The sequence below is a fragment of the Anomaloglossus baeobatrachus genome, chromosome 1 (genome assembly GCF_048569485.1).
Source record: "Anomaloglossus baeobatrachus isolate aAnoBae1 chromosome 1, aAnoBae1.hap1, whole genome shotgun sequence".
Lineage (NCBI taxonomy): Eukaryota > Metazoa > Chordata > Amphibia > Anura > Aromobatidae > Anomaloglossus > Anomaloglossus baeobatrachus.
Window position 1 is genome coordinate 849,455,911 of NC_134353.1, and position 21,571 is coordinate 849,477,481.

Below are 21,571 nucleotides of genomic sequence, written 5' to 3' on the forward strand. Positions count from 1 at the left end.
GGTCGTTGCTGAATGTCACACACAGCGACAGCAACGGGACGTCGCTGCTATGTCACAGAAAATGGTGACTTAGCAGCGACGTCGTTGTCGTTGTCGTCGCCGCTATGTGTGACACCACCTTAAAAGGAGTTGTCCATTTTGAAGACGTTATCACATAATCTGCAGGATAGGTGGTAATTTGCTGATTCTCTAAGAGCCACTTTAAGTTTTTACCTCCAATGGGACATTGTAATCCACATTACAATATGGTGACCGCAACTCCATTAATTCTCTGTGTCTTGACCGCAGCTCTGGAAGCCCCAAAGGAAGCGAATGCAGCAGCAATCCAGCATGGTCATTGCCTTTTTATTCTATTGGTGACAACTTCCGTTATTTCGATCAATGCAAATCTCAGTGGTTTGATCCTCAAGATCAACACAATATTACCCATTCTCTGGATCGGCAACAATTTGTTTACACGGAATGACTCCTAAACTGAAATATTCAGCTGTAACCTGATCCCTCAGTGAATGGCAGTCTGTATTGTTTTTTTGAGCAAGTCATATTTTTACACAATCAAAGTGATACAGCAGCACACTATAAGGGTACATGCACACGATCCGGAGTCACTGCGTCCTAGACTAAGCGGGTCCTGACCTATGGGGCAGCAAATCTCCTCCGCAGGAGACCGCAGCGGCCCGTGCCCACGATCAGCGTGCTGTGGTCTCTCGCTGTGTTCTCCCTACAGAGGACACTTGCGACTCGGACAGCCGCACCACAGGTCAGTGTTTGCTGTGGGAAAAACAAGCACAGTGGGCACAGGATTTCTTGAAATCCCATCTACTATGCTTGTACTGTACAACGTTTTGGTGCTGCGATGTGAACACTGATCACACGTACCTTAGCGTTTACAGACTCCTGCTGTATCCCTATGTTTGGGTTTTGTGTAGTTTTAGCAGTTAGCACCTATTCACACTTGCTATATTTGGAGATGCAGTTTTTTGAACAAGACCTATTTTAGCTGTATTTCTGGCTAAGTAATGAGCACAGGAGACGGCTGGGAAAAGAAGTGGCTTATTAATGGAGAAAGAAGCAAATTCATCTGATAAGCTATATTCCACAGCTTATTTTTTTCCACACTTGTAATATAGATTTGTGTAAAGTTTGTTGAACCTTAAATGATCCCTCTCATGTCATCTGAGCAGATATTTGTATTTTCCATGATCTATCGTTCACGTTCCTCCTTTGCCGTAGCTCGGGGCCATGCTCTCTGCCAGCTGCTCTAACAAGGGGCCACTGTTCTTTGGTGTTGGAAGGTTGTTCACAGGTTTTATCACCTCAATGCTGAAAACGTATTAGAGCTAAGAACTTAATGCGGTTCTTACGTGTCCTGTAGGAAGCCACACAGGGTAAAGGAGAAGATATGGTTAAACATGGTCTCCGCAGATCTGTAGCCTCTAGCCGGACTGGGCTAACCTGATTCCTGCTGCTGGTAGCATATAATTATCGCATTTCTTTATTTACCACGCTTCTATGTCTTCTTTTGTTTGGGAGGTAAATTCAATCCCTCGGAGATGACAAACTGAGTGCATGTGTGGGATTAGCGATGGCTACGGATGAATTGTGGCTTGGACCTCTGCCTCTTGTCAGGGGGGAAATGCAGTAATCTCTGTAGAAATGCTCAGCTTGTCGTATCTTGTTGCTGGCTGGAAATTTCGAGTTGGTCTGATGCTTCTATTCCTGAGCCGCTCATCCCAATCCAGAGGCCGGACCTTTTTCTAAATCTTGAGCAATTCCCTCATCTCTGGTGACCTACCTTGTGGCTACCACTGTGGTCCACATCTCAGCAGGGATCACTAGGTACATTCGATAAACAGCACTAGGGGGTGACATCTGACAGATGGGTCAGTGCTTCATGGTGAGGGGTGGAACTATTTCTAGTTCTTCAAGAAGGATGATATAAGGTAAAAGGTAGAAGGAAAATCCTACTGGATCATGACACATCTTACCTTATCCATCAGGGATCCTTTAAAAATAGAATCTTTGATGCAAGTGTGAACATAGATTTTGTCATCGATCTCCCTAAAGTAAGCCCCTCTGCCCTTCCGTCCCTGTTCTCAGTGAGGTCAAAATATCAATCGGGTCTCTGAAATTTTGGGTTTTTTGATGGTGACGTTGAAGAGGATCTTTCACCAAATTTTTCATGTTTAACTGGGCACAAGATGTAATGGTGGCCATAGAGTGGGATACAACATTTATTTTAATTTCGCCTTTCTGTGCAGAGATGTTAGCAATAAAACTATATGACACCTGAGTTATCATTTTTAACATCCATGTGGGTGTTAACAGACCGTTTTTCTTGGTGGGGTGTACTTCTCCTCCCTCTATGATACTGACTAATCCTAAGCAGACAGCCACACAGTAGAAAAAAAAACACACCCCCACCATAGTTTATAGCAAATTTCTATGTGTGAGACATATAATGACAGACAGCCCTCATTTCATAATGTAACCTCTTGGCATCAGTTCCCGTTTAGGGGAAGTATGTGTTATTCTAGGTACAGGAAAGTACCAAGCAAGGCAAACCCTGTGTCTAGACAAGGGGGGAAATGGTGACCCCTGACCAAATCTACCACTGGTCCCTGGGGTCCCTGCTCTAGATAGGTTCTGCACCTATGCGCCAAGCCGGATATCTGACCCTAAGTATCCCTAGTGCTGGACCCTAAATAGGGAATGGGTGTGTTGAGCGCTTCATTAACCCCACTAAACACTAAAGAAGACACAAGGAGGACACACAGGGGAAAAGTGCATGAACTTATTATCCATAGATGACTCAAGTAGAAGTTTAGCAAAGTTTCATCAACGATACTGCAGATGAGTGCAGGCCACCTGCTTGCATCCAGAGCTTAAATGAACTGATTATCACCAGCACAAGTCCAGGGAAAATGAGAGTATTTAAACCCAAGGGGAAATATAGATGATTAGCAGCTGAAGGGAAGAGGAGCTCCTCTGGGTCTTAAAGAGAAAAGGATGAAATCGAGCAGAGGATCGACCTAGTACAGTGAATACTAACAGCAGTACAAATATTGATTTGTGTGAAGTTTGTTGAACTTTAAATTATCACTTTCATTTCATCTGAGTAGATATTTGTATTTTACATTAATTTTCTTCTTTTGCTGTACCTCGGGGCCATGCTCTCTACCAGCTGCTCTAACAAAGGACGACTGTTCTTTGGTGTTGTAGTAATGCATCCATCCTTGTCCCCTGTAGTAATGTGCCCATCTAGTCTCCTGTAGTAATGTGCCCATATTGTTCTCATTCTGCAGTAATGTGCCTATCCTTGTCCCCAGTAGTAATGTGCCCATCTGGTCACCCTTGTAGTAATGTGTCCATTCTTGTGCCTATCCTTGTCCCCTTCTTTTAGCAATGACCCATCCTAAAGTAATGTCCCCTATTTATGTCACATTTTCACATACACACATAAAAAAAAAAATTCTCACCTGTCCTCCGCTCCCTCAGTGTCCTCTTTTCTGCATCTTGCAGCCCGCAGGCCCTCTGACTATCGTGGCCCTATGCCGGGAGCCACACCCATTTGCGCTTTACTTCAGATTTTTGATTTCCTTCGCCGTGCACAAGAACTCTCTGCAGAGCTTTACCAAAGGCAGCAATGTAACCTGCTGGCCTCTGATTGGCTGGCGGCTGCCTTTGATGAAGCCCTGCAGAGAGATCCTGTGCACGGCGGCGGAAGTCAAAAAATCTGAAGTAAAGCGTAGATGGCTGCGGCCCTCAACATAGGACCGCGATCGTCAGGGGGCCTGCAGGCCGCAAACAGCTCAGAGGCAGCATGTAGGCCGTGTGTTTGAGAACCCTGGATTAGAGAGAAGCGTGTTACATACTGCGTGGGTACGCAAGTATGCCTCACTCAGGACCCTGGTTAATGGTAGAGAACGCAAATTACCGGCATCCGCATCCCGATCTTTAAGACAATCCGCTGCCAGCGGTGATTTAACTAGAACTGCATGTACGTACCCCCCTGGGCGGTCATTTCAGAACAGTTGAGCTGCACATGCAGTTCTAGTTAAATCACTGGCCTCCGCGGCTTGTCTTATAAATCGGAAGACAACCACCTGCTCCTGACGCACGTCTCAGCAAAAATGGCTCGGCGTGTCATCACTGACACGCCTGTCATTGGCTAGCCATCACTGGTTTATTAGAAAACTGTTATAAATAAGACATAATTGAAGGGAACTTGTCCGGTCCCCTACCTATACCAAGCTGCTGCTATTATGTTATATATGGCTACTATTGTATTTTAATAATTGCTTTTCTTTTGTACAAAAGTGTTTATCTTTTAAAAAGGATAGCCCACCATACACCTGAGATGGCTGTGTGCTGCACAATGCTTCGGTTGATCGTTTTGACTTTCCCATACATAGAAACGATCTTTCGGACATGCACTCCTGTGTTTTCTATGAGAGACCCCACCAGACGTGGCTTATTTCTGGGACAGCAAAATAACTAGCAGTGTGAAATGGGACGTGCCAGATCCTTAACTTTCCGGACAATCAATTGTCGGAGGCCCCCATTTGCATTAGATCCTTGGCCTAACCCGTGTCTACTGATTGGTTCAGTCTACATATAACGATATAGTCTGTAGTATATGGGGGGTTCCAGTTAATCAAAATTTGCATTTTGCTCACCAGTCTTGATAAAGGACCCTCTGGAGTTAGATGGTCCCAACCTTTATTTTAATGCTCGGCATGTGCATTTGATGCACGGCTAGTCCAGCTGAGCGTCGTTTCCCCCCCCTGGTAGTCCTACCTCAGATCTCCTAATCCCATCTTCCTGGGCAGGATTGACATCAGCTATACCATACATGTCATGGTAGGATGGGCTTGACTGGCCGCAAAATTACAGAGATAGCTGAATGGAGTGCCTGATTGCACATGTCCCTGTGTCTACCGATTACCCTCTGTCCAGAGGATACATGATACCTTATGTAGACTGGGAAACTAGTTTTAAGTTGCAATATATATATTTTCTTACTGATACAAAAGCTCTTTATTACTTCAATTCAAAGTAACTTTTTTTTTTGTGGCCTTTTGTGTTTCTTTTTCAGAGAAAAGTCATTTGTCAGTAGATGCCCTCAAGAGGATAAGATACCCACCCACTATGCTTGCTGCAACCAGACTGTCCGCCATGCTTAATGGGAATGATGAGGTATACGTCAACTCCATGGTAGTCGATGAAGTAAGTAACGCCTTCCCTTTTTTGTGGCATATAATTTGTTCAATGGTGGATTAAGCTCTCACCCCTTCTATGTAACAGAATGCAACAGTTTTACTCCTGCCTAGCTTTTTTTTTTCTTGCCAGGTTATATGCCGCCTTCCATGTATATGTACCTGCTAAATGTCAGAAATTATATTTGTCATTGTTTTAGGTTAATGATTCAGAGGTCAACTTCATCCACTTGAATGCTGGTGCGGATATTTCCTATCATGATCAGTCTGATTCCACACCAATCTCGGAGAGATCGCTTCAAGATGCCAGTATCCCACCATGTGCCTCCCCTGAGCTGGTGAGCGGAGACTCGCCCTCCTGCAGCTTGACGTCCAGACTCTCCTTATCTGGAGGAACCAGTCGGTTATGCAGGACGCTGGGTTATGGCATTGACAGAGATGCAGCTTATTCGAGTGTCAAGAAAAGAAGGTAAGAGTGAAGCATACTGCATATTTCTTAAAAGGGTTGTCTGGTTTCAGATACGTCACAATTTCAATGTATTCTGAGGAGGTGGGTGGTCACGAGACTGTATCTATGAGATTTGCATTTTTGTCATTCCGTACCAGCTATTCTCACCCGACTTCTCTCACTTCTCTTATGTTGTCACATGACCGTAAGCATGCAAACGGCATAAATAGGGGTTACGTGATGATCCATCTGCATGAGCAAAGATAGTGTGCACATTGCACACTGTCATGATTTGGCTGTCTGCAGTCAGTGACTGCAAACCTTTCCTCTGAGACTGGTTTACCTCTTTAAAGGAAACCTGCCACCTGGATTTTTCCTTAATACGTTGCGGCCACCAGCAGTGATCCCTTATATACAGCATTCTAGAATACTGTATATAAGACCCCTGGCCGCTCTGTATAATGTAAAATTTACTTTTATTTTACTCACCTGGGGGTGGTCGAGTCCGATGGGCGTCGCTTGTCTGATATCCAGCGCTTCCTCTTTCTTCCTTCCTTCCATCGCTGTCCTCCTCCATAGCTCTATATGAATGACACTTCAAACGTCATCCACACACAGTCCTCCATTGTGCTCCTGCGCAGGCGCCCTTTGATCTGCCATATTGAGGGCACGGGAAAGTACTGTAATGTGCAGGTGCGGGGAAAAGTCAAGTCAAAGACCGCGCATGCGCACTTCAATACTTTGATCTGCCCTCAATGGAGGTGTCTGTGTGGATGATCCACATGCAACTGAGAAGGAGGATGGCGACTGCACAAGATAGAGGAGGCGCTGGACCTGAGACCAGCGAGCAACGCCGATTGGACCTGAACTCTCCCCCCGGTGAGTATAATAAAGGTGTTTTCTATGTTGTACAGGATGCAACATAGTTGGAGTAAAAGACATGGACCGCACATCCAAAAATCATGCTTTGTTCTAATGCCACTAGGCAAAAATGTACATACCTGAACATGAGATTCTTGGTTTAACATTGTGATCAGACTGTATGAAGCCACTGCCAGGTCATCGCGAACCTCTGAGTGGGTCCCTAACTTATATGAAGCCTTAAGGCCCTGTCACATACTGAGATAAATCTGCGGCAGATCTGTGGTTGCAGTGAAATTGTGGACAATCAGTGCCAGGTTTGTGGCTGTGTACAAATGGAACAATATGTCCATGATTTCACTGCAACCACAGATCTGCCAAAGATTTATCTCTGTGTGTGACGGGGCATTTAAAGGTGACATGGGCCAACCACCGCCACAGTGACAGTGCACCAGCAGGGCAGGTGACCTGGTGTCACACAACACCCATACTGCAAGGCTGCGCCCCCATGACTCCAGGCCACACCGCCCCACCAACACAAAACTACCACAGCAATGGCCGCCACACAGAACAAACACCCTGTGAAAGGAGCTGGACAACTTACCCTCCACAAGCTCTCATTATATGAACTGAGCGCAAAAAGGGAGAACCCTCCTTGTAGTTGTCTTCTTCTACTAATAAAACATTTTTCTCCGGCTTTGTTGCTTAGTATGTTATACAGCGCGGCCTGGGCACTTATATACAGTATTCTAGAATGCTGTATATAATAGGTTACAGCTGATGGCCACAGCTTATAGGGGACAAATCTGGTGACAGGTTCCCTATAAGATGAGCAGGCAGTAATGTGTTAAACGGATTTCATGTAACATTCTGCAGCGCTGCTTTTATTCTGCAGGGCATTTAAATCATGGTGATGCTGATCCCAGATGGAGTTACACTGATCCGTCATGAATTAGTCATAATCGCCCTGGGTTTAGGTCATTATGAATATTCGTTGGCTACCGGACACCGAGGTCTACATCTGCATAACTGCGCAAGAAATGTAAATGAGATCGCTTCATTATCAAGCTGATGTCATTCTTGTATCTGTGATGTTTGCAGAAGGTTTTTTAAATGACAAGGAATGATTGTGTTATGAGCCACGTCTCCCCCTCTCCACTGCCTGAATTTCCCATTCACCATGAAAAAATCTGCAGTTTAAATCCACCTTGGTCAAAGCAAGACTGACTCCAAATACAATGAGATGTCATATTGCACCTCCTATTATATTGTAGCACCCAGGGATATGGGGTACTCTGTTCCTGGCAGTGTACTCGTATGTGTGGCGCCCCTGACCTGGTCAGGCACCATTGAGTACTGCACTTAGCCTGAAGTCTGAGTGAGTCCAAACAGGTAATCCCAAAGGCTGACTAGGGTGTGGACACACACAGACACATAGTACCCAGGACACACACACAGCTTAGAGGGGACCCGTGGGAAGACCCAGGAAGGGGGCGTAGCCCTCGCATCCCAGCTAGTGGTGGGTAGTGGGACTGGGAGCTATAGAGTGTGCAGTGGCAGTCAAAGGAGTAGGAGTGGAGCAGTCGCGTCTGAGGTGTAGAGCTGAAGAGCAGGACACTAGTCAGACCCTGCACCCGTAGTGGCTACTGGCGGGGGAGAGCGGCTACCCAGTGAGGCTGCCTGAAAACCACCTAGTGAAGAGGTGGCTGAGTGAGGAGACTACCGGTAGGCCAGGCCCGCATGGGGAAACAGGTTCCCAGAGCAGAAACCCATCTACTCGGCCTGCTAAACCTGCTGGTGAGGGTGCTGGATATACCTCACCGAACCACACAGAGTCCACAGCATCAACAGCAACGAGGGGGCCCATAAGTAAGAGAAGGCAAGCAGCCAGCATTACTTGGTCCACGCTGTCAGCAAACGGGCCAGAAAGGGGAGAACGGCAGTTGCAACTTCCCTGGGTGATCCCGGAGCACTCCAAGTCGGGGTCACCTCAAACAAGAAGGGCTAGGAAGGCGAGTCAGCAGTCACCCCTGGATCAGCCTGAAGGATACCTGGTTCCACCTGGTTCATCATAGCATCGCCCGGGTTGTCTCACGTTACCATCAGAAAAGTGAGTAAAAACTCTGAAAGACATTGCTACCTGTGTGTGAGTTCTTCTGCGACTTGTGGTACTACACACTTACACCTGAGCCACTGGGGCCAGCCTCACTCTCGGGAGGCCATAACATCAGACTGCATTTACCATCAGCCCCAGACACTCTCTAAACTGCATTGGCGGTCACCCCCTGAGCCGCAATTACCGAGAGTGGCGTCAGGATTCCTATTGAAGTTAACCTGACATGCCTGTGGCCAGAAGATTCCCAACACGTGAAGATCCTGAGGCGACCTGCAGGTGTGCGAGGGCTTCACATATGTCTTGGGAATGTCACGGTGGTGGCCGTTACCCGGTTCCGTGCCCTGGGCCCTTTTTGTAATGGGGATATTTACAGGCGATGGTTTAATGAAGTTTGTGACGCCACTTGCGGTGCTGCGGCTAAGTATAGGGAGCCGACGCTGGGGCTGGTGGTATTAGCAGCTAGTATGGTAGTCCCTCTGCAAGTAGGGTTTTGCCCCAGCGGGTGTATGGTGCAGTGGGCGTCGGAAGAAGGGAGTCCAGACAGGTATTCAGTGCAACTGGTTTACTCACTTGGGATGTTAACTGGTTGCCCAAAGCCAGCTGGTTTCGCCTCCAGGTCCCCTTTGTCCCAGTGCCAGTCTGGTTCTCTGGTACCTTCCTCCCCTGCACCTGTCTCTGGTAAATGGGTCCCCGTGGTATAGAACACTGGGGGTCCCCGTTCTGTGGTTTATCCACTTCTGTCCACCTGACGGTAGCGTGAACCCTGTGGGGTTGAAATCTCTGGTTCTGTCCCCGGTTCTCCCTTTGCTACTGAGTCTTCGGGTTCTTTAGGGTCAGCAAGGTCCTTGATGGTCCCCTTTGCTGTGCAGGTGTTAACAGGTCGGCTTGAAGCTCTTTCCTGTCCTAGGGTCCTGTACCACGTCAGTGCGTAGTTCCGGGAGTACTCAACCGGCAACCACTTCTCCTGGATACCAGGTCACAGTCAACCCGAGTTAGGACGTCTCCTCAGTCACACTTTTACACTTTTACAGGCACCACTAAACTGACTACTTTCCACAGTTTTCCCCTCCCACCTGGTCAACTAGTGGACTGGAGTGGCTCCACCTCTAGGCGGCCATCCATGGTCCCACCCTAGCTTGGGTATCATTTATATGGGGGATTTGTTGGGGAAAACTGGGATTACCTGGGTTTTTGGGGTTACTGACACAGGGGTTCTAGGTCCCTAAGGGCGTAGGCCCTGCATCCTGGTGGGGATGCAGAACCTTGTAGCACCCTGAGGGCTTCAGGGGCGCTACAATATTCTATGAGGGGGGATGGTTCAGCACAGTGAGGGATTTGGCACAAGGAAGCAAATTGAGCTGAAGTTTCCACCAAATGGTTCATTGCTGGATTCACAGCCACACCGCTCAGTACTGCTGTTCAATATCCTCCATGCTGCTGCTGCTTCTGATACAGAGAAAGAACGGCAGGAATGCATTTCTCTGTGTGGGCTGTGTAAAGGAGACCTCATGGAAGCTAGTCTCCACCCACTAGCTCAGAGACCACTGAAAATTAGTGAGAGGCAGAGAAATAAAAAGTGAAACATTCAGGATACAATTCATGTAATGGCATAAATAACCTTACTCCTCTTACACAGGGACATGACAGATTATTCTGAAAAGTTTCCTGAAACAAGCAGTGCACTTTTAAGCTTTTCTTTGGAGCCTTTTTATTTTGGGAAACTCTAGTAGTCTGATCATTGAGTATGTATCTGTGACCTATGGCGCGACCTCTTACATTGGGCTTGAAAGGCTTTGTGTTGGTGACGTAAAGCTTATACTGTGTTTGATTATCCCGGGATCTCTGCGTTCTGTACAGATATTTCCATGTTTTTATGTTTCTTTACAAATTTCTGCCCAACTTTTGACAGTGTTATTCAATAATATACAGAAAAAGAAATTCTGGTTTTGCAGGTTGAAGTAATTTCGGAGGGAGGCAGCTCCCGTGTGTATATTTATACACGCGTAAAATGCCTGATGTGCGGAGAATCCGCCCTGCAGGTGCAGAATGATTGAGCGGGGCTTACCTGCCCTTGTCACCCATGGTTTTGACTATAAACATTTAGAAAGGCAAATAAAGGGTGCGGATAATTAGACATGCTTGCTTGCAGGTTATTCATATTGTGACACACACCTGTCAACGACTTATACCATCTTGGTGACAGAAGTGACACTGGGATATAGTAATGAGAAGTAAATGGCTTTTCTTCAACAGTTACATCTGTCATTAGTCTATGCTGCGCAATGTAAAAGCTACAGACGAGGCATGTCCGCTCTTCTCTTAATAGTTTTTAGAATGAAGTGGCTGCAGCAGTGCCCATGTCACTGTTTTTCCTGTACTGGTAGCGCCCCACCACTGAATTGTGCTGTGCACGGCATCCCGCTTCATTTAAGTGAATTGGACCCTGCTACATTTCCCTTGTTCGGTAGCTGCTGTGTCCCTGTATTGGAAAATCAGGGTTACATCATGGATAAACCAGCACTGTGCAGCCTAATTCTTGGAATTGGAGGAGTGCCAGAGGGCAGGTCCTAGACCAGGGGTTTCAAACTCGGCTGGGTGTATGGGTCGCACAGAGGGAAAAAAATAATTTGGGGGGCCGCATTCTTCACAGGACAAAGTGACATTTTTATTGGTACCATATATAATATAATTATTTTTTTTACACACCTTTGGATCACCGATTTTGAACATTTTCACTTGTTTATTATAGCAAACGTGCACATCCTTTGTTTCAATTTTTTTTTTTTTTTTTACATTTTATTCCTTTCTTGTAACTAATAGTTTTACAGTTAGCACTATATAGAAATTTTGAATTAACATCTTTTAATAATGTTTCCCATCTTGTTGTAACGTGTCCATCTTTGTCCCCTTGCAGTATTGTGCCCCATCCTAGTCCCCATCCCACAGTAATGTGCTCATCCTTGTCCCCATCCTAAAGTAATGTTACCCATCCTTGTCCCCATCTTGTAGTAATGTGCCTCATCCTTGTCCCCATCCTATAGTAATGTCCCCAGCCTTGTCCAATCTTATCGTAATGTGCCCATCCTGTACTAATGTGTTCATCCTTGTCCCCATCCTATAGTAATGTCCCCAATCTATAGTAATGTGTCCATCCTTGTCCCCCATCTTATAGTAATGTTCCCCATCCTTGTCCCCTTGTAGCAATGCCCCCATCCTATAGTACTGTCCCATCCTATAGTAATGTCCCCATCCTTTAGTAATGTCCCCAGCCTTATCCCTATTCTATAGTAATTTTTTTCATCCTTGTCCCCTTGTAGTAATGTCCCTATACTGTAGTACTGTGCCCATCCTAGTCCCCATCCTATAGTAATGTGCTCACCTTGTCCCCATCCTATAGTAATGTCCCCAGCCTTGTCCCCAGTCTATAGTAATAATGTCCCCATCCAATAGTATTGTGCCCATCCTTGTAATGTCCCCATCCTATAGTAATGTCCCAATTCTATAGTAATGTCCCCAGCCTTATTCCCATCCCATAGTAATGTGCGCACTTTGTCCCCACCCTCTAGTAATGGGGGGGGGGCAGCGGCGGCAGCTGAAAGGGGGCAGTGGCTATACCGATCACTCCCCTCACCTTCCACAGACGCCGGAGTGAAGCTGAGGGGCACGGTCTCCGGCCCCAGATCCACAGTTATTGGAGAGATTGGTCACAAGGCCGGTCTCTCCAATCAGAGCTGGGGGCGGGTGAAGCTGAGGTCACCCAGCTCCAGGCAATGATCAGTGCTATAGCTGCACTGATCATGGTTGGATTCCAATGTTTCAGCCATTTTCAATGGTTGAAACATTACAGTTGCTGTGATTGGCTGAGCGGCGTTAGTCAGCCAATCACAGCCTCCGTAGGTTCAGGGAGGAGACACCACCCCTCCTGAGGTCAGGCAGAGGTCCCCTCCTTCCCGAATCTAAGGTATTTGCAAAGCGATCGCAGCCAGCGGGGCCGCGATTTCGCCATGACGTACTGGGTACGTCATGGGTCCTTAAGTACCAGGGAGCCATGACGTACCCAGTACGTCATAGGTCGCTAAGTGGTTAATGTGCCGTCCTTCACATACACACACATAAAACCCCCCAAAAAACACCATTCTTCTCACCTGTCCCACGTTCCCTTGGCTGCCTCATCTCTGCTTCGTGCGGCCCCCAGGCCCGTGCCCCTGTTCACTATCGCGGCAGGTGTAGGGGCCGCAGCCACTGTTGCGATTTATGTGAGATGATTGTATTGCCGGCGCAAGAGCACAGCGCCGGCAAAACATTCATCTGACATAAAGCGCAGACAGTGGCTGCGGCCCCTGCACCTGCCGCGATAGCAAACAGGGGCACGGGCCTGGGGTCTTCACGAAGCAGCCTGAGGGGCCGCGTGTTTGAGACCCCTGTGACCTAGACGGTCATCCGGTGATGGCATAGCCTAGTTATAGAGATATACTATAACTTTACAATAGGGGTATCCAACTTGTAGCTTGGGGGCCACAGGTGGCACATGGCTTTATTTCAGCTTGGTGTATTGGCACCGGATTTAGAAAGCAGCTATGAAGAGCAGGTCTCCAGATGGTGACTTTTGTGTGTAGCCCCACACAGAAGAGCAGATCTCAATGGGAGTAATGTAGGAACCCCTGGGTCTTGGTATACTGCTTCAGTGTGACTTATGTGGCAAAGATTTGTCCGTCATTACACTCGTAATGGGGGTTCTAAGTGTCGCTACTATGACGGGAGCTGAACGTGGCTCATGACTCTCTCTGATCTGAATGTGGCTCTCAAGGTCAGAAAGGTTGTAGACCTCTGCTTTACAAGATGGGAACTACCCTTTAGGTCTCATCATTGTATAGTATTTTATTCTCACTGTCTAGAGATGACAGACAGATGTCATCTGTAGGATGGTCAATAAGTCTTAGGGCTCATTCAGATGTCTGGTATTTGCAAACAACTGCTGTTTGTAGTTTTTGCTGATAGCACTCATTCCTATAATAGTGTCACGAGTTCGCCATGGCCTGATCTGATCTCAATGTCATCTAAGATCAGAAGGTCTAGCACATTGTGAATCACAGATCCGCTTTAGTGACTGCTCGTCATTTTACCTTGAGATGGAGTGTATTTAATTCCATCCAGTAATGAAGGGGGTTAAGGTTCATTTCTATCCTGCAGTGATCTAACAAGTAGTTGTAACCTCAGCTGCAGCCACTGCCTTCTATTATAAATATCCACTCCTCACTCTTTCCTATGTCGGCTATAGCGGTAGTCACTACATGATAGATTAGTCTATGGGACCATTCACATGCCTGTAATTTTTCACAGACCGTGCAGAAACTTGTCTGGTTTTGATCTGAGTGTTGGTTCATAATTGGCAATACAAGTCTTGGGTCTTTGGAAGAATTGGAGAGCACTCGGATGACATAAGAGTGCAGTCAAATTTCTACAGACTGACAGAATGGAGGCGGTGGAGAAGCTTTTTTTTTCTTCTCCACGTATGAGAAAACTGACACTCAAACCACACTATGAACAAACTGATCAAAGTCTTGTCTGAAAAATTAGTCCGTTTATCTCGAATGTCAGAAAATCGGATGTCTGAATGAGCCCTGAAAGTGAACATATGTCGGAAATGGCATCTGATGTGCAGGCTGGATGATATAGAAAGAGGAGGAGCTGATCAGATTGATGTACATGTTTGTGGCAAAAGTTTCAGTAATACAAAAATATACTTTTTTCACTGAAATCCCTGGTGTTTGTTTGCATAGAAGTCTAGTGGGCGGTTCTATTCAGTGATTGACAGTCTTCCCTGCATGCAAAGACCGCTGTCAATCACCGTGTAGGACCACACACCGGACTCATGCATATGAACTAGTGGGATTTTAGTGCATAGAAAACTTACTGTAGACTACATTTACACGTGCATGTGACTTTTACCATTCATGAAAACATGAAAAATATATTTTCCACCTGTGTCATCCATATTGACCCTGTATTGAGTCTTTTTTTTTGCATTATTATTATTATTATTATTATGTATTTTTTGACTGAAGAAAGGTCTATGTTCCCAAAGCAATAAGAAGACCCCTGGAAGATCATGAATGCAAAATGGAAATCAGGAGCCTTCCGATTTACATCTGGGTTTTCTGAAGTTGTATCAACTACACTGACTGATTCTGATCTGCAAACACTGATCACAAGACATGTTGTGTGTTAAAGCTCTCCTACATCTTAGGCTATGTGCGCACTAGGCCGTTTTACCCGCGGATTTACCCGCGGATTTGCCTCGGAAATTTCTTGAGAAAGGTTTGAAATCTTTCTGCAGACATTTCCCAGCAAAACCTATGGGAACAAAAAGTAGCTGTGCGCACGCTGCGGATTTTTCTCAAGAAAATTTCTTGAGAAAATGAGCATGTCCATTATTTTCCGCAGGTACCTGCGGAATACCAGCGGAATTTCACTCCATTCACTGTAATGTAATCGCGAAATTCTGGGGGTATACCGCAGGTAGCAAATGATGTGCGGTATACCCCCGGTATAGCCGCGAGTTACCTGCGGTAATGTTCATCGCTGCCTGAGGTTTTGCAGGGAGGGATGTCATTATGTCAGGAAGAGGAGGCGCAGTAGAGTAAACACAGACGTCACACTCCCTGGACGCCGCACAGAAGCACTTCCGTGTGACCTCCAGGTGCCCGTGCAGTCTGTGTCCCGCTGCAGCCCCGCCGCTGCACGCACAGCAGTGTCAGTGTCTGCCCGCAGAGTGTCAGTGTCTGCCCACAGTGTCAGCAGCTTGTCACCCTGCAGCGCAGGCAGACACTGACACACAGCAATGCGTGCAGCCGCGGGGATGCCGAGCGCTGCTGTCAGGAGGTGAGATGAGATCATTACCTGCTGTGACGATCTCCTGACGTCAGCGCTGTCACTGCTGTCTATGCCCGTCTCGTGAGCGGCCCGAGACTGTCACTAGCGGTGACGTCACGGGCTCTCGCGATACTGCTGACAACGGGGCAGGCATAGAAGGCAGTGACAGCGCTGATGGCAGGACTACAGGAGATTATCACAGCAGGTAATGATCTCATCTATCCTCCTGACAGCAGCGCTCGGCATCCCCTGCAGTGACCTGGGCTAATAATGTTAGCTCAGGTCACTGCATTGCTCTCCTAGCCAATGGGGAACATTCTGTTCTTCATTGAATGGGACAGTGACTATGGTATGGAACGCCGTGGGACCCCCCCTTATTGGATTACGTCGGACGTGGAATTGATAGCTTCTTTCACCAATTTATTGAAAAGAACAATGTGGGGAGTGCTTTTTCAAATAAAACTTTTTTTGTTGTCTATTTTTTATTTCTTCCTGACTAGGTTGGTGATGTCGGGTATCTGATAGACGCGTGACATCAATAACCCCAGGGCTTGATGCCAGGTGACATTACACATCTGGAATCAACCCCATATATTACCTCGTTTGCCAACGCACCAGGGCAACGGCATGAGTTGGGGCGAAGCGCCAGGATTGGCACGTCTAATGGATGCGCCACTTCTGGGGCGGCTGTGGCCTGCTATTTTTAGACTGGGGAGTGTCCAATAACAGTGGACCCTCCCTAGTCTGAGAATATCAGACCACAGCTGTCCGCTTTACCTTGGCTGGTGACCCAATTTGGGGGGGACCCCATGTTTTTTGTTTTAAATTATTTATTTAATGTAAAATAACAGCGTGGGGTGCCCTCTGTTTTGGATTACCAGCCAAGGTGAAGCTGCCAGCGGTGGTCTGCAGGCTGTAGCCGTCTGCTTTACCCTAGCTGGCTACAAAAGATGGGGGGACCTCACATGTTTTTTTTTTTTAATTATTTATTTATTTTATGGCTAAATTCAAGGCTAGGCACCTTTTAGTGCCACATGAAAGTCACTAAAGGGTGCCAGGTTAGAATATGCAGGGGGTGGGACATTATATAGGTCTTTCTCATCTATCTATCTATCTATCTATCTATTCATTATCTATCTATCTATTCATCTATCCATCTTTCCCTCTATCCATTATCTGTCTATTGATTATCTATCTATTATCTATATTATTTATTGCAGTAGTCACAGCATAAAAAAAACGCAGGGACCAACCTGCGGAAAAACCGCGGCAAAAACGCATGCGTTTTTCCCGTGGATTTGGTGCGTTTTTTTAACGCAGGTGCGGTAATCTTCAACTCCCAGAAGTTTCTCAAGAAATTTTCTTGAGAAAAATCACTTTTCTAGTGCGCACATAGCCTTAAAGATATGACACTTTGATACAATGTACAGTAGTCAGTGTACAGCTTGTATAAAGAACAGTGTACATTCGGTGTCCTCTAAATAACTCACACAGCCATTAATAGATTAATGTGTAAACCACTTCATCAAAAGTGAGCACACCTCTAAGTGAAAATGGCTAAATTTTGCCCAATTAGCCTTTTCCACCCCCTGATGTCATGTGACTCATTAGTGTGACAAGATCTCAGATGTGAATGGGGAGCAGGTGTGTTAAATTTGGTGTTATCACTCTCATACACACACACACACACACACACACACACACACACACACACACACACACACACACACACACACACTCTCACTCTCACTCTCACTGGTCACTGGTCACTGCACATTCAACATGGCACCTCATGGCAAATAATTCTCTGAGAATAGGGAAAAAAATAATTGTTGCTCCACATAAAGATGGCCGTGGCTATAAGAAGTTTGTCAACAACCTGAATCTGAGCTGCAGCACGGTGGCCAAAGGCATACAGATCTTGAGTGGGCTTTGCTCTTCAGACGGAGAGCGCTGTCACTCAGGAGCTGGACATATGCTCTCACAAGTGGGAAATGTGATCACTTTATAAAAATATTGTCATACAGTGTTCAGGTCCAGACTTGTTAAGTGTCACGACAGTATCAGGCTCTGGTCACACTGCAGAGCCTGACAGGCAACGTGATGTCTCCTACTTGTTCAGCCAGAGCTGAGCATCGGCTGTTTCATGTGCTCAGTTCCTCAATCCTGCAGGAGTGAATTCCTGCTGACTCTACTAGGAGCTCAGGTTGCTAACTACCATCTCTTCCCTATACAAGATTCTGGACTTGCTACTCAGCGCCCACTATAGCTTCAGCTTTGCGCCAATAATTCCGGTCTTTGTGGTGATCCAGTTCGTGGTGTAGTTGTCATTTTGAGTGGTGGGGAAGTTCCTTTGTGCATTTTACTTCCTTCCTTTTTCTGTATTCTCCTGTACATGTATAGAGTCTTCTTTCTGTTTGAGTTTTCATTTTCCCTTGTCCGTGTCGTTTCTGTGGGGTTTTGTTACTGTGATTCCGGCCAGCCCCAAGGGTGGAGGAGAGGGAGGAGTAAAATCAGGGCTCGGAAAGGAGTCAGGGCCACGCTGGGGGCTCCGATCTGGCTACCATCAAACCTACCTTTGAAATGAGGAACAGCACAGGGTGTCAAGTCTGAGGGCCAGCCTAGGAGTCCTGTTCTGTTATTTCATACCCCGTGACAAATATATACTGGAGAATGAGAATATGCAACTAATGTCATAAGAAAAAGTTAATTTCCAGCCATTTAGACTCTGTGATGCCGGCCATAGATATTATCCTTCGTATAATATTGCATCTATGGTAATAATTCTATGTTAAAACTTTTAGCTGTGTGCCCATAATTTTATTGACCAGAAGCGTCTCCTTCCTCCAGTTCCAGCTTAGATGGCCTTGATGCTGACAGTGAAGGGGAGGGAACGTACAGCAGATATCAGAGTCCCGAGTCTCCGGCTCCGGAGGATTCATCTGGTTTTCTTGGGAACAGCGCTGATGAACTGGACTCGTCTGAGGCAATCACTGAGCGGCATTTTCAGAACAGACAAGCGGGGACTTTACCCCTTCTTCAAAGTAAGGTAAAGAAGTTCACCATTCACTGACTTCACGCCCAGTTTTTTTTTTGTTTGTGTGTGTTCAAAAAAATAAATTTAACATTTTACTGCCTCCCTACAATGTATATAATCATATTACTGCTAAGGCAAAATATTTCTTTTCCAGGATCCCTTGTCCTCCGGTCTTAGATTCCGCTCTTACTCTTATTCCTCTCCCAAAAATTTTCTTGGAAAGCCGCGTTTGACACGTGACCTCTCCATTGGAGAACCTGGTGACGGTGAGTGTTATTGTCATCTAGGCTAAGAAAAAAAACCTTTAGGTTTATATTAGAGAATCATGATAATCTTCCTATGTTAAAAAACAATTAACCACGTTGAATGTTCACCAACCACGTATAACCATACAAGAAAAGAGTCACCTAATGCATAAGTGAGAATATTACATGTTGGAGGACAGACGTGTCTGCTAGATGTAGCTCAAAGCAAAACTGGCAAAAAAAGCTACAAACAAAGGCACAAAGGAGTCATAAATTCAATAAAAGAAATAAGGTGCTGTATAACAAGGAATTACATTTTCAAATCCGTTTTAGGCCATGTGCACACTCAGTCTGTTTTCAGAGGTTTCGGAGCAGAAACTGGTCAGAATCTTCAAGTTTCTGAGGAGTTTTGACCTTCTTTTTAAGAGAATTTGGATAGTTTTTGCTTCAAAAACTCAATGTTAAATACCCTTATTAGTGGCACGAGGAAGTGCTTTGCTATTCATTCATACACTCACTTATCCTATACTGTGGTTCATTCTTGATCATGGGAAATTCCAGTAGTTAGACCCACAAGTGATCAATAAATTTTCTATCTTAGCTATAACCTCTTATATACTGTAGATAATTCATTCCTTACTTATTCTTGGCATATACAGTTAGGGCAACTCAGTGGTTAGCACTGTAGTCTTGCAGTGCTGGTGTCCTGGGTTTAAATCCTACCAAGGACAACATCTGCAAGGTGTTTGTATGTTTTTTCCGTGTTTGTGTGGGTTCCCTCCGGGTTCTCCGGTTTCCTCCCACATTTCAAAGACCTACTTGTGAGGTAAATCCGGAGATATGACGATAAATCATGATATTCAAGTATGTCAGGAAGCCCTCTCCTGGTGTCACCCCCCCTTTCCTTCACACAACTGGTTTAGCAACAAATCCCATGGCCATCTCCTGTGATATGGAGATGAGGTGGTGTGGGAACAATGGACACAGGATGACTCCCTGCCGTCACCCTGTAACAAGAGTTGTATCTCATTAGCAAGGCTATGGAACTAGCTAGACAGAACGACTCCAGTAAAAAATGGGTCATATCTCGCAAGCCATATTTCCGATAAATATGGCAACCATAAAAATGGTGTCTCCGCATGCGGACGATGCCGGCACACCCTTTTTATGGGAGCAGGACATTGGGAAATGCCCCAGGCGTGATATCAGCCAATGGGGAACTGGCAGACAGGTCATGAGTCCCCTCGTTCTGTAGCTAAATTCATAACTGTCACAATGAGAGCATTGGCGTCCGCCTACGACGCTCCCAGGCAAAGTTATGGCCCATATTCCATGTTGTGGATTGTCCATAACTCAAGCCAGGGGTGGAGCAGTGCTCCCTCTGAGGTCACTAAGGTAGGAGGGGACCTGGATTTGCCCAGGTTGATAACCCTACTTCGGCCATTTTCCAGCGTTCTTTTCGCTGGGGGCACGTGTAGGAAACATCTGTGGGAAGGATCCTAGAAACCTGGGTACAGCGCCCCCCTGTGGCCAGACGCAACAAGGTAACTGCTGGAACTGTGTATGCCTGTTTGTAACCCATGCTTTGATTGTAACTGTACTCTGACCTATGTATATTCTGTAGATTCCCTATTGTATATATTGTAGTCTCTAGTGTGCTTTAGGCTGATTAAATTATATAATTAATCTTGGGCTCTTCTGTTATCTCGATCTTGAATCCCACGTCTGTGTGTTCGGCTGATAGTTACCGTAAATCGGTTGGTGGCAGCGAATTGTGCCAAGGATTATTGTGGGGAGGCCAGTGAGATTCGGGAAGATATTATATATTCCGCCCGCGGAGGTCGGGGGAATATATACCCTACTCTCACCGGGGACCCTTCAATAATCGGCATAAGTAGTATAGCGGCCTCCTTGCTTATTGTCGGGCAATTCCATAATTGGCCTGACTATAAGAGGGGCGCTAGAGAGCGCGTCACGTGCTCTGTCTGTCGGTCGGGAGGTATAAAGGAGGGGTGACCCCCACTTGTTACCCCCCGATTGTGACGTACTGGTAGCCAGCGCGGGGGATTTCTGAGTGACCCCCCGGTGGTTTGTGACATATTGGTGGCATAGCGGTGGGATCGAGATAATAGTGTGTGTGAGTGTGAGACCCATACTCCCAGACACTAAAGACTGCCTGCAGCAGCTGTGGCTGCTGGGGTCTTCAGACTAGCTCAACACTAGAGTGTCAGAGTGCAGATACTGTAAGGTGTGTGGAGGCATCAGGTGTCAGTTCTGTGTCAGTGACCAAAAGTCTGCAAGAATGGCTGATGGCACCAGGAGCAGAGCTATGCAACTGGCCAATGCTAAGGCAGGAGCCGAAGAGAGGGAGGACGGTGCTGTGGACAGCAATGAGGAGGTTGCCCACGAGTCCTCCAGGAGCTCGACGCCAGAAAACCGTTCTGCCGAGGACATTGCGCAACCTGGCACTGCTGGACAAGATGAGGAGGAGCTCACCCAAGGTTCCTCAACGAGCCAGATGCCAGCCCTCCGCTCTGAAAGGGACAGTGAATCGCCTAGCTCTGCAGCGTGCCGCAGATCACCACGTGCCATTCCACCGAGCCTGGGAGGCTCGGATAGCCTTCTTCAAATGGCTATGGCCCTTCTCCAGGCTGGAGACCAGAAGGGCTACAAGGAACTCCTGGCAGAGCGCAGGGCAGAGCGGCACGCAGAGCGTGAGGCTGCGGAGCGAGAGCGGCAGGCAGCGCGTGAAGAGCGAGGGCGACAGGCAGA

At 46.6% G+C, this 21,571-nt stretch overlaps 1 protein-coding gene across 3 annotated transcripts in view; it reads left to right on the forward strand.

The window, feature by feature from the left end:
- Positions 1 to 21,571, forward strand: part of ARHGEF28 (Rho guanine nucleotide exchange factor 28) — a 345,613-nt gene that overhangs the window by 211,388 nt on the left and 112,654 nt on the right. For all 3 annotated transcript variants that reach the window (XM_075325325.1, XM_075325342.1, XM_075325333.1), the window contains 4 exons: positions 5,099 to 5,229; positions 5,420 to 5,688; positions 18,368 to 18,566; positions 18,709 to 18,820. In XM_075325325.1, the coding sequence (XP_075181440.1) occupies positions 5,099 to 5,229; positions 5,420 to 5,688; positions 18,368 to 18,566; positions 18,709 to 18,820 (711 nt within the window). The remainder of the gene's footprint in view (positions 1 to 5,098; positions 5,230 to 5,419; positions 5,689 to 18,367; positions 18,567 to 18,708; positions 18,821 to 21,571) is intronic.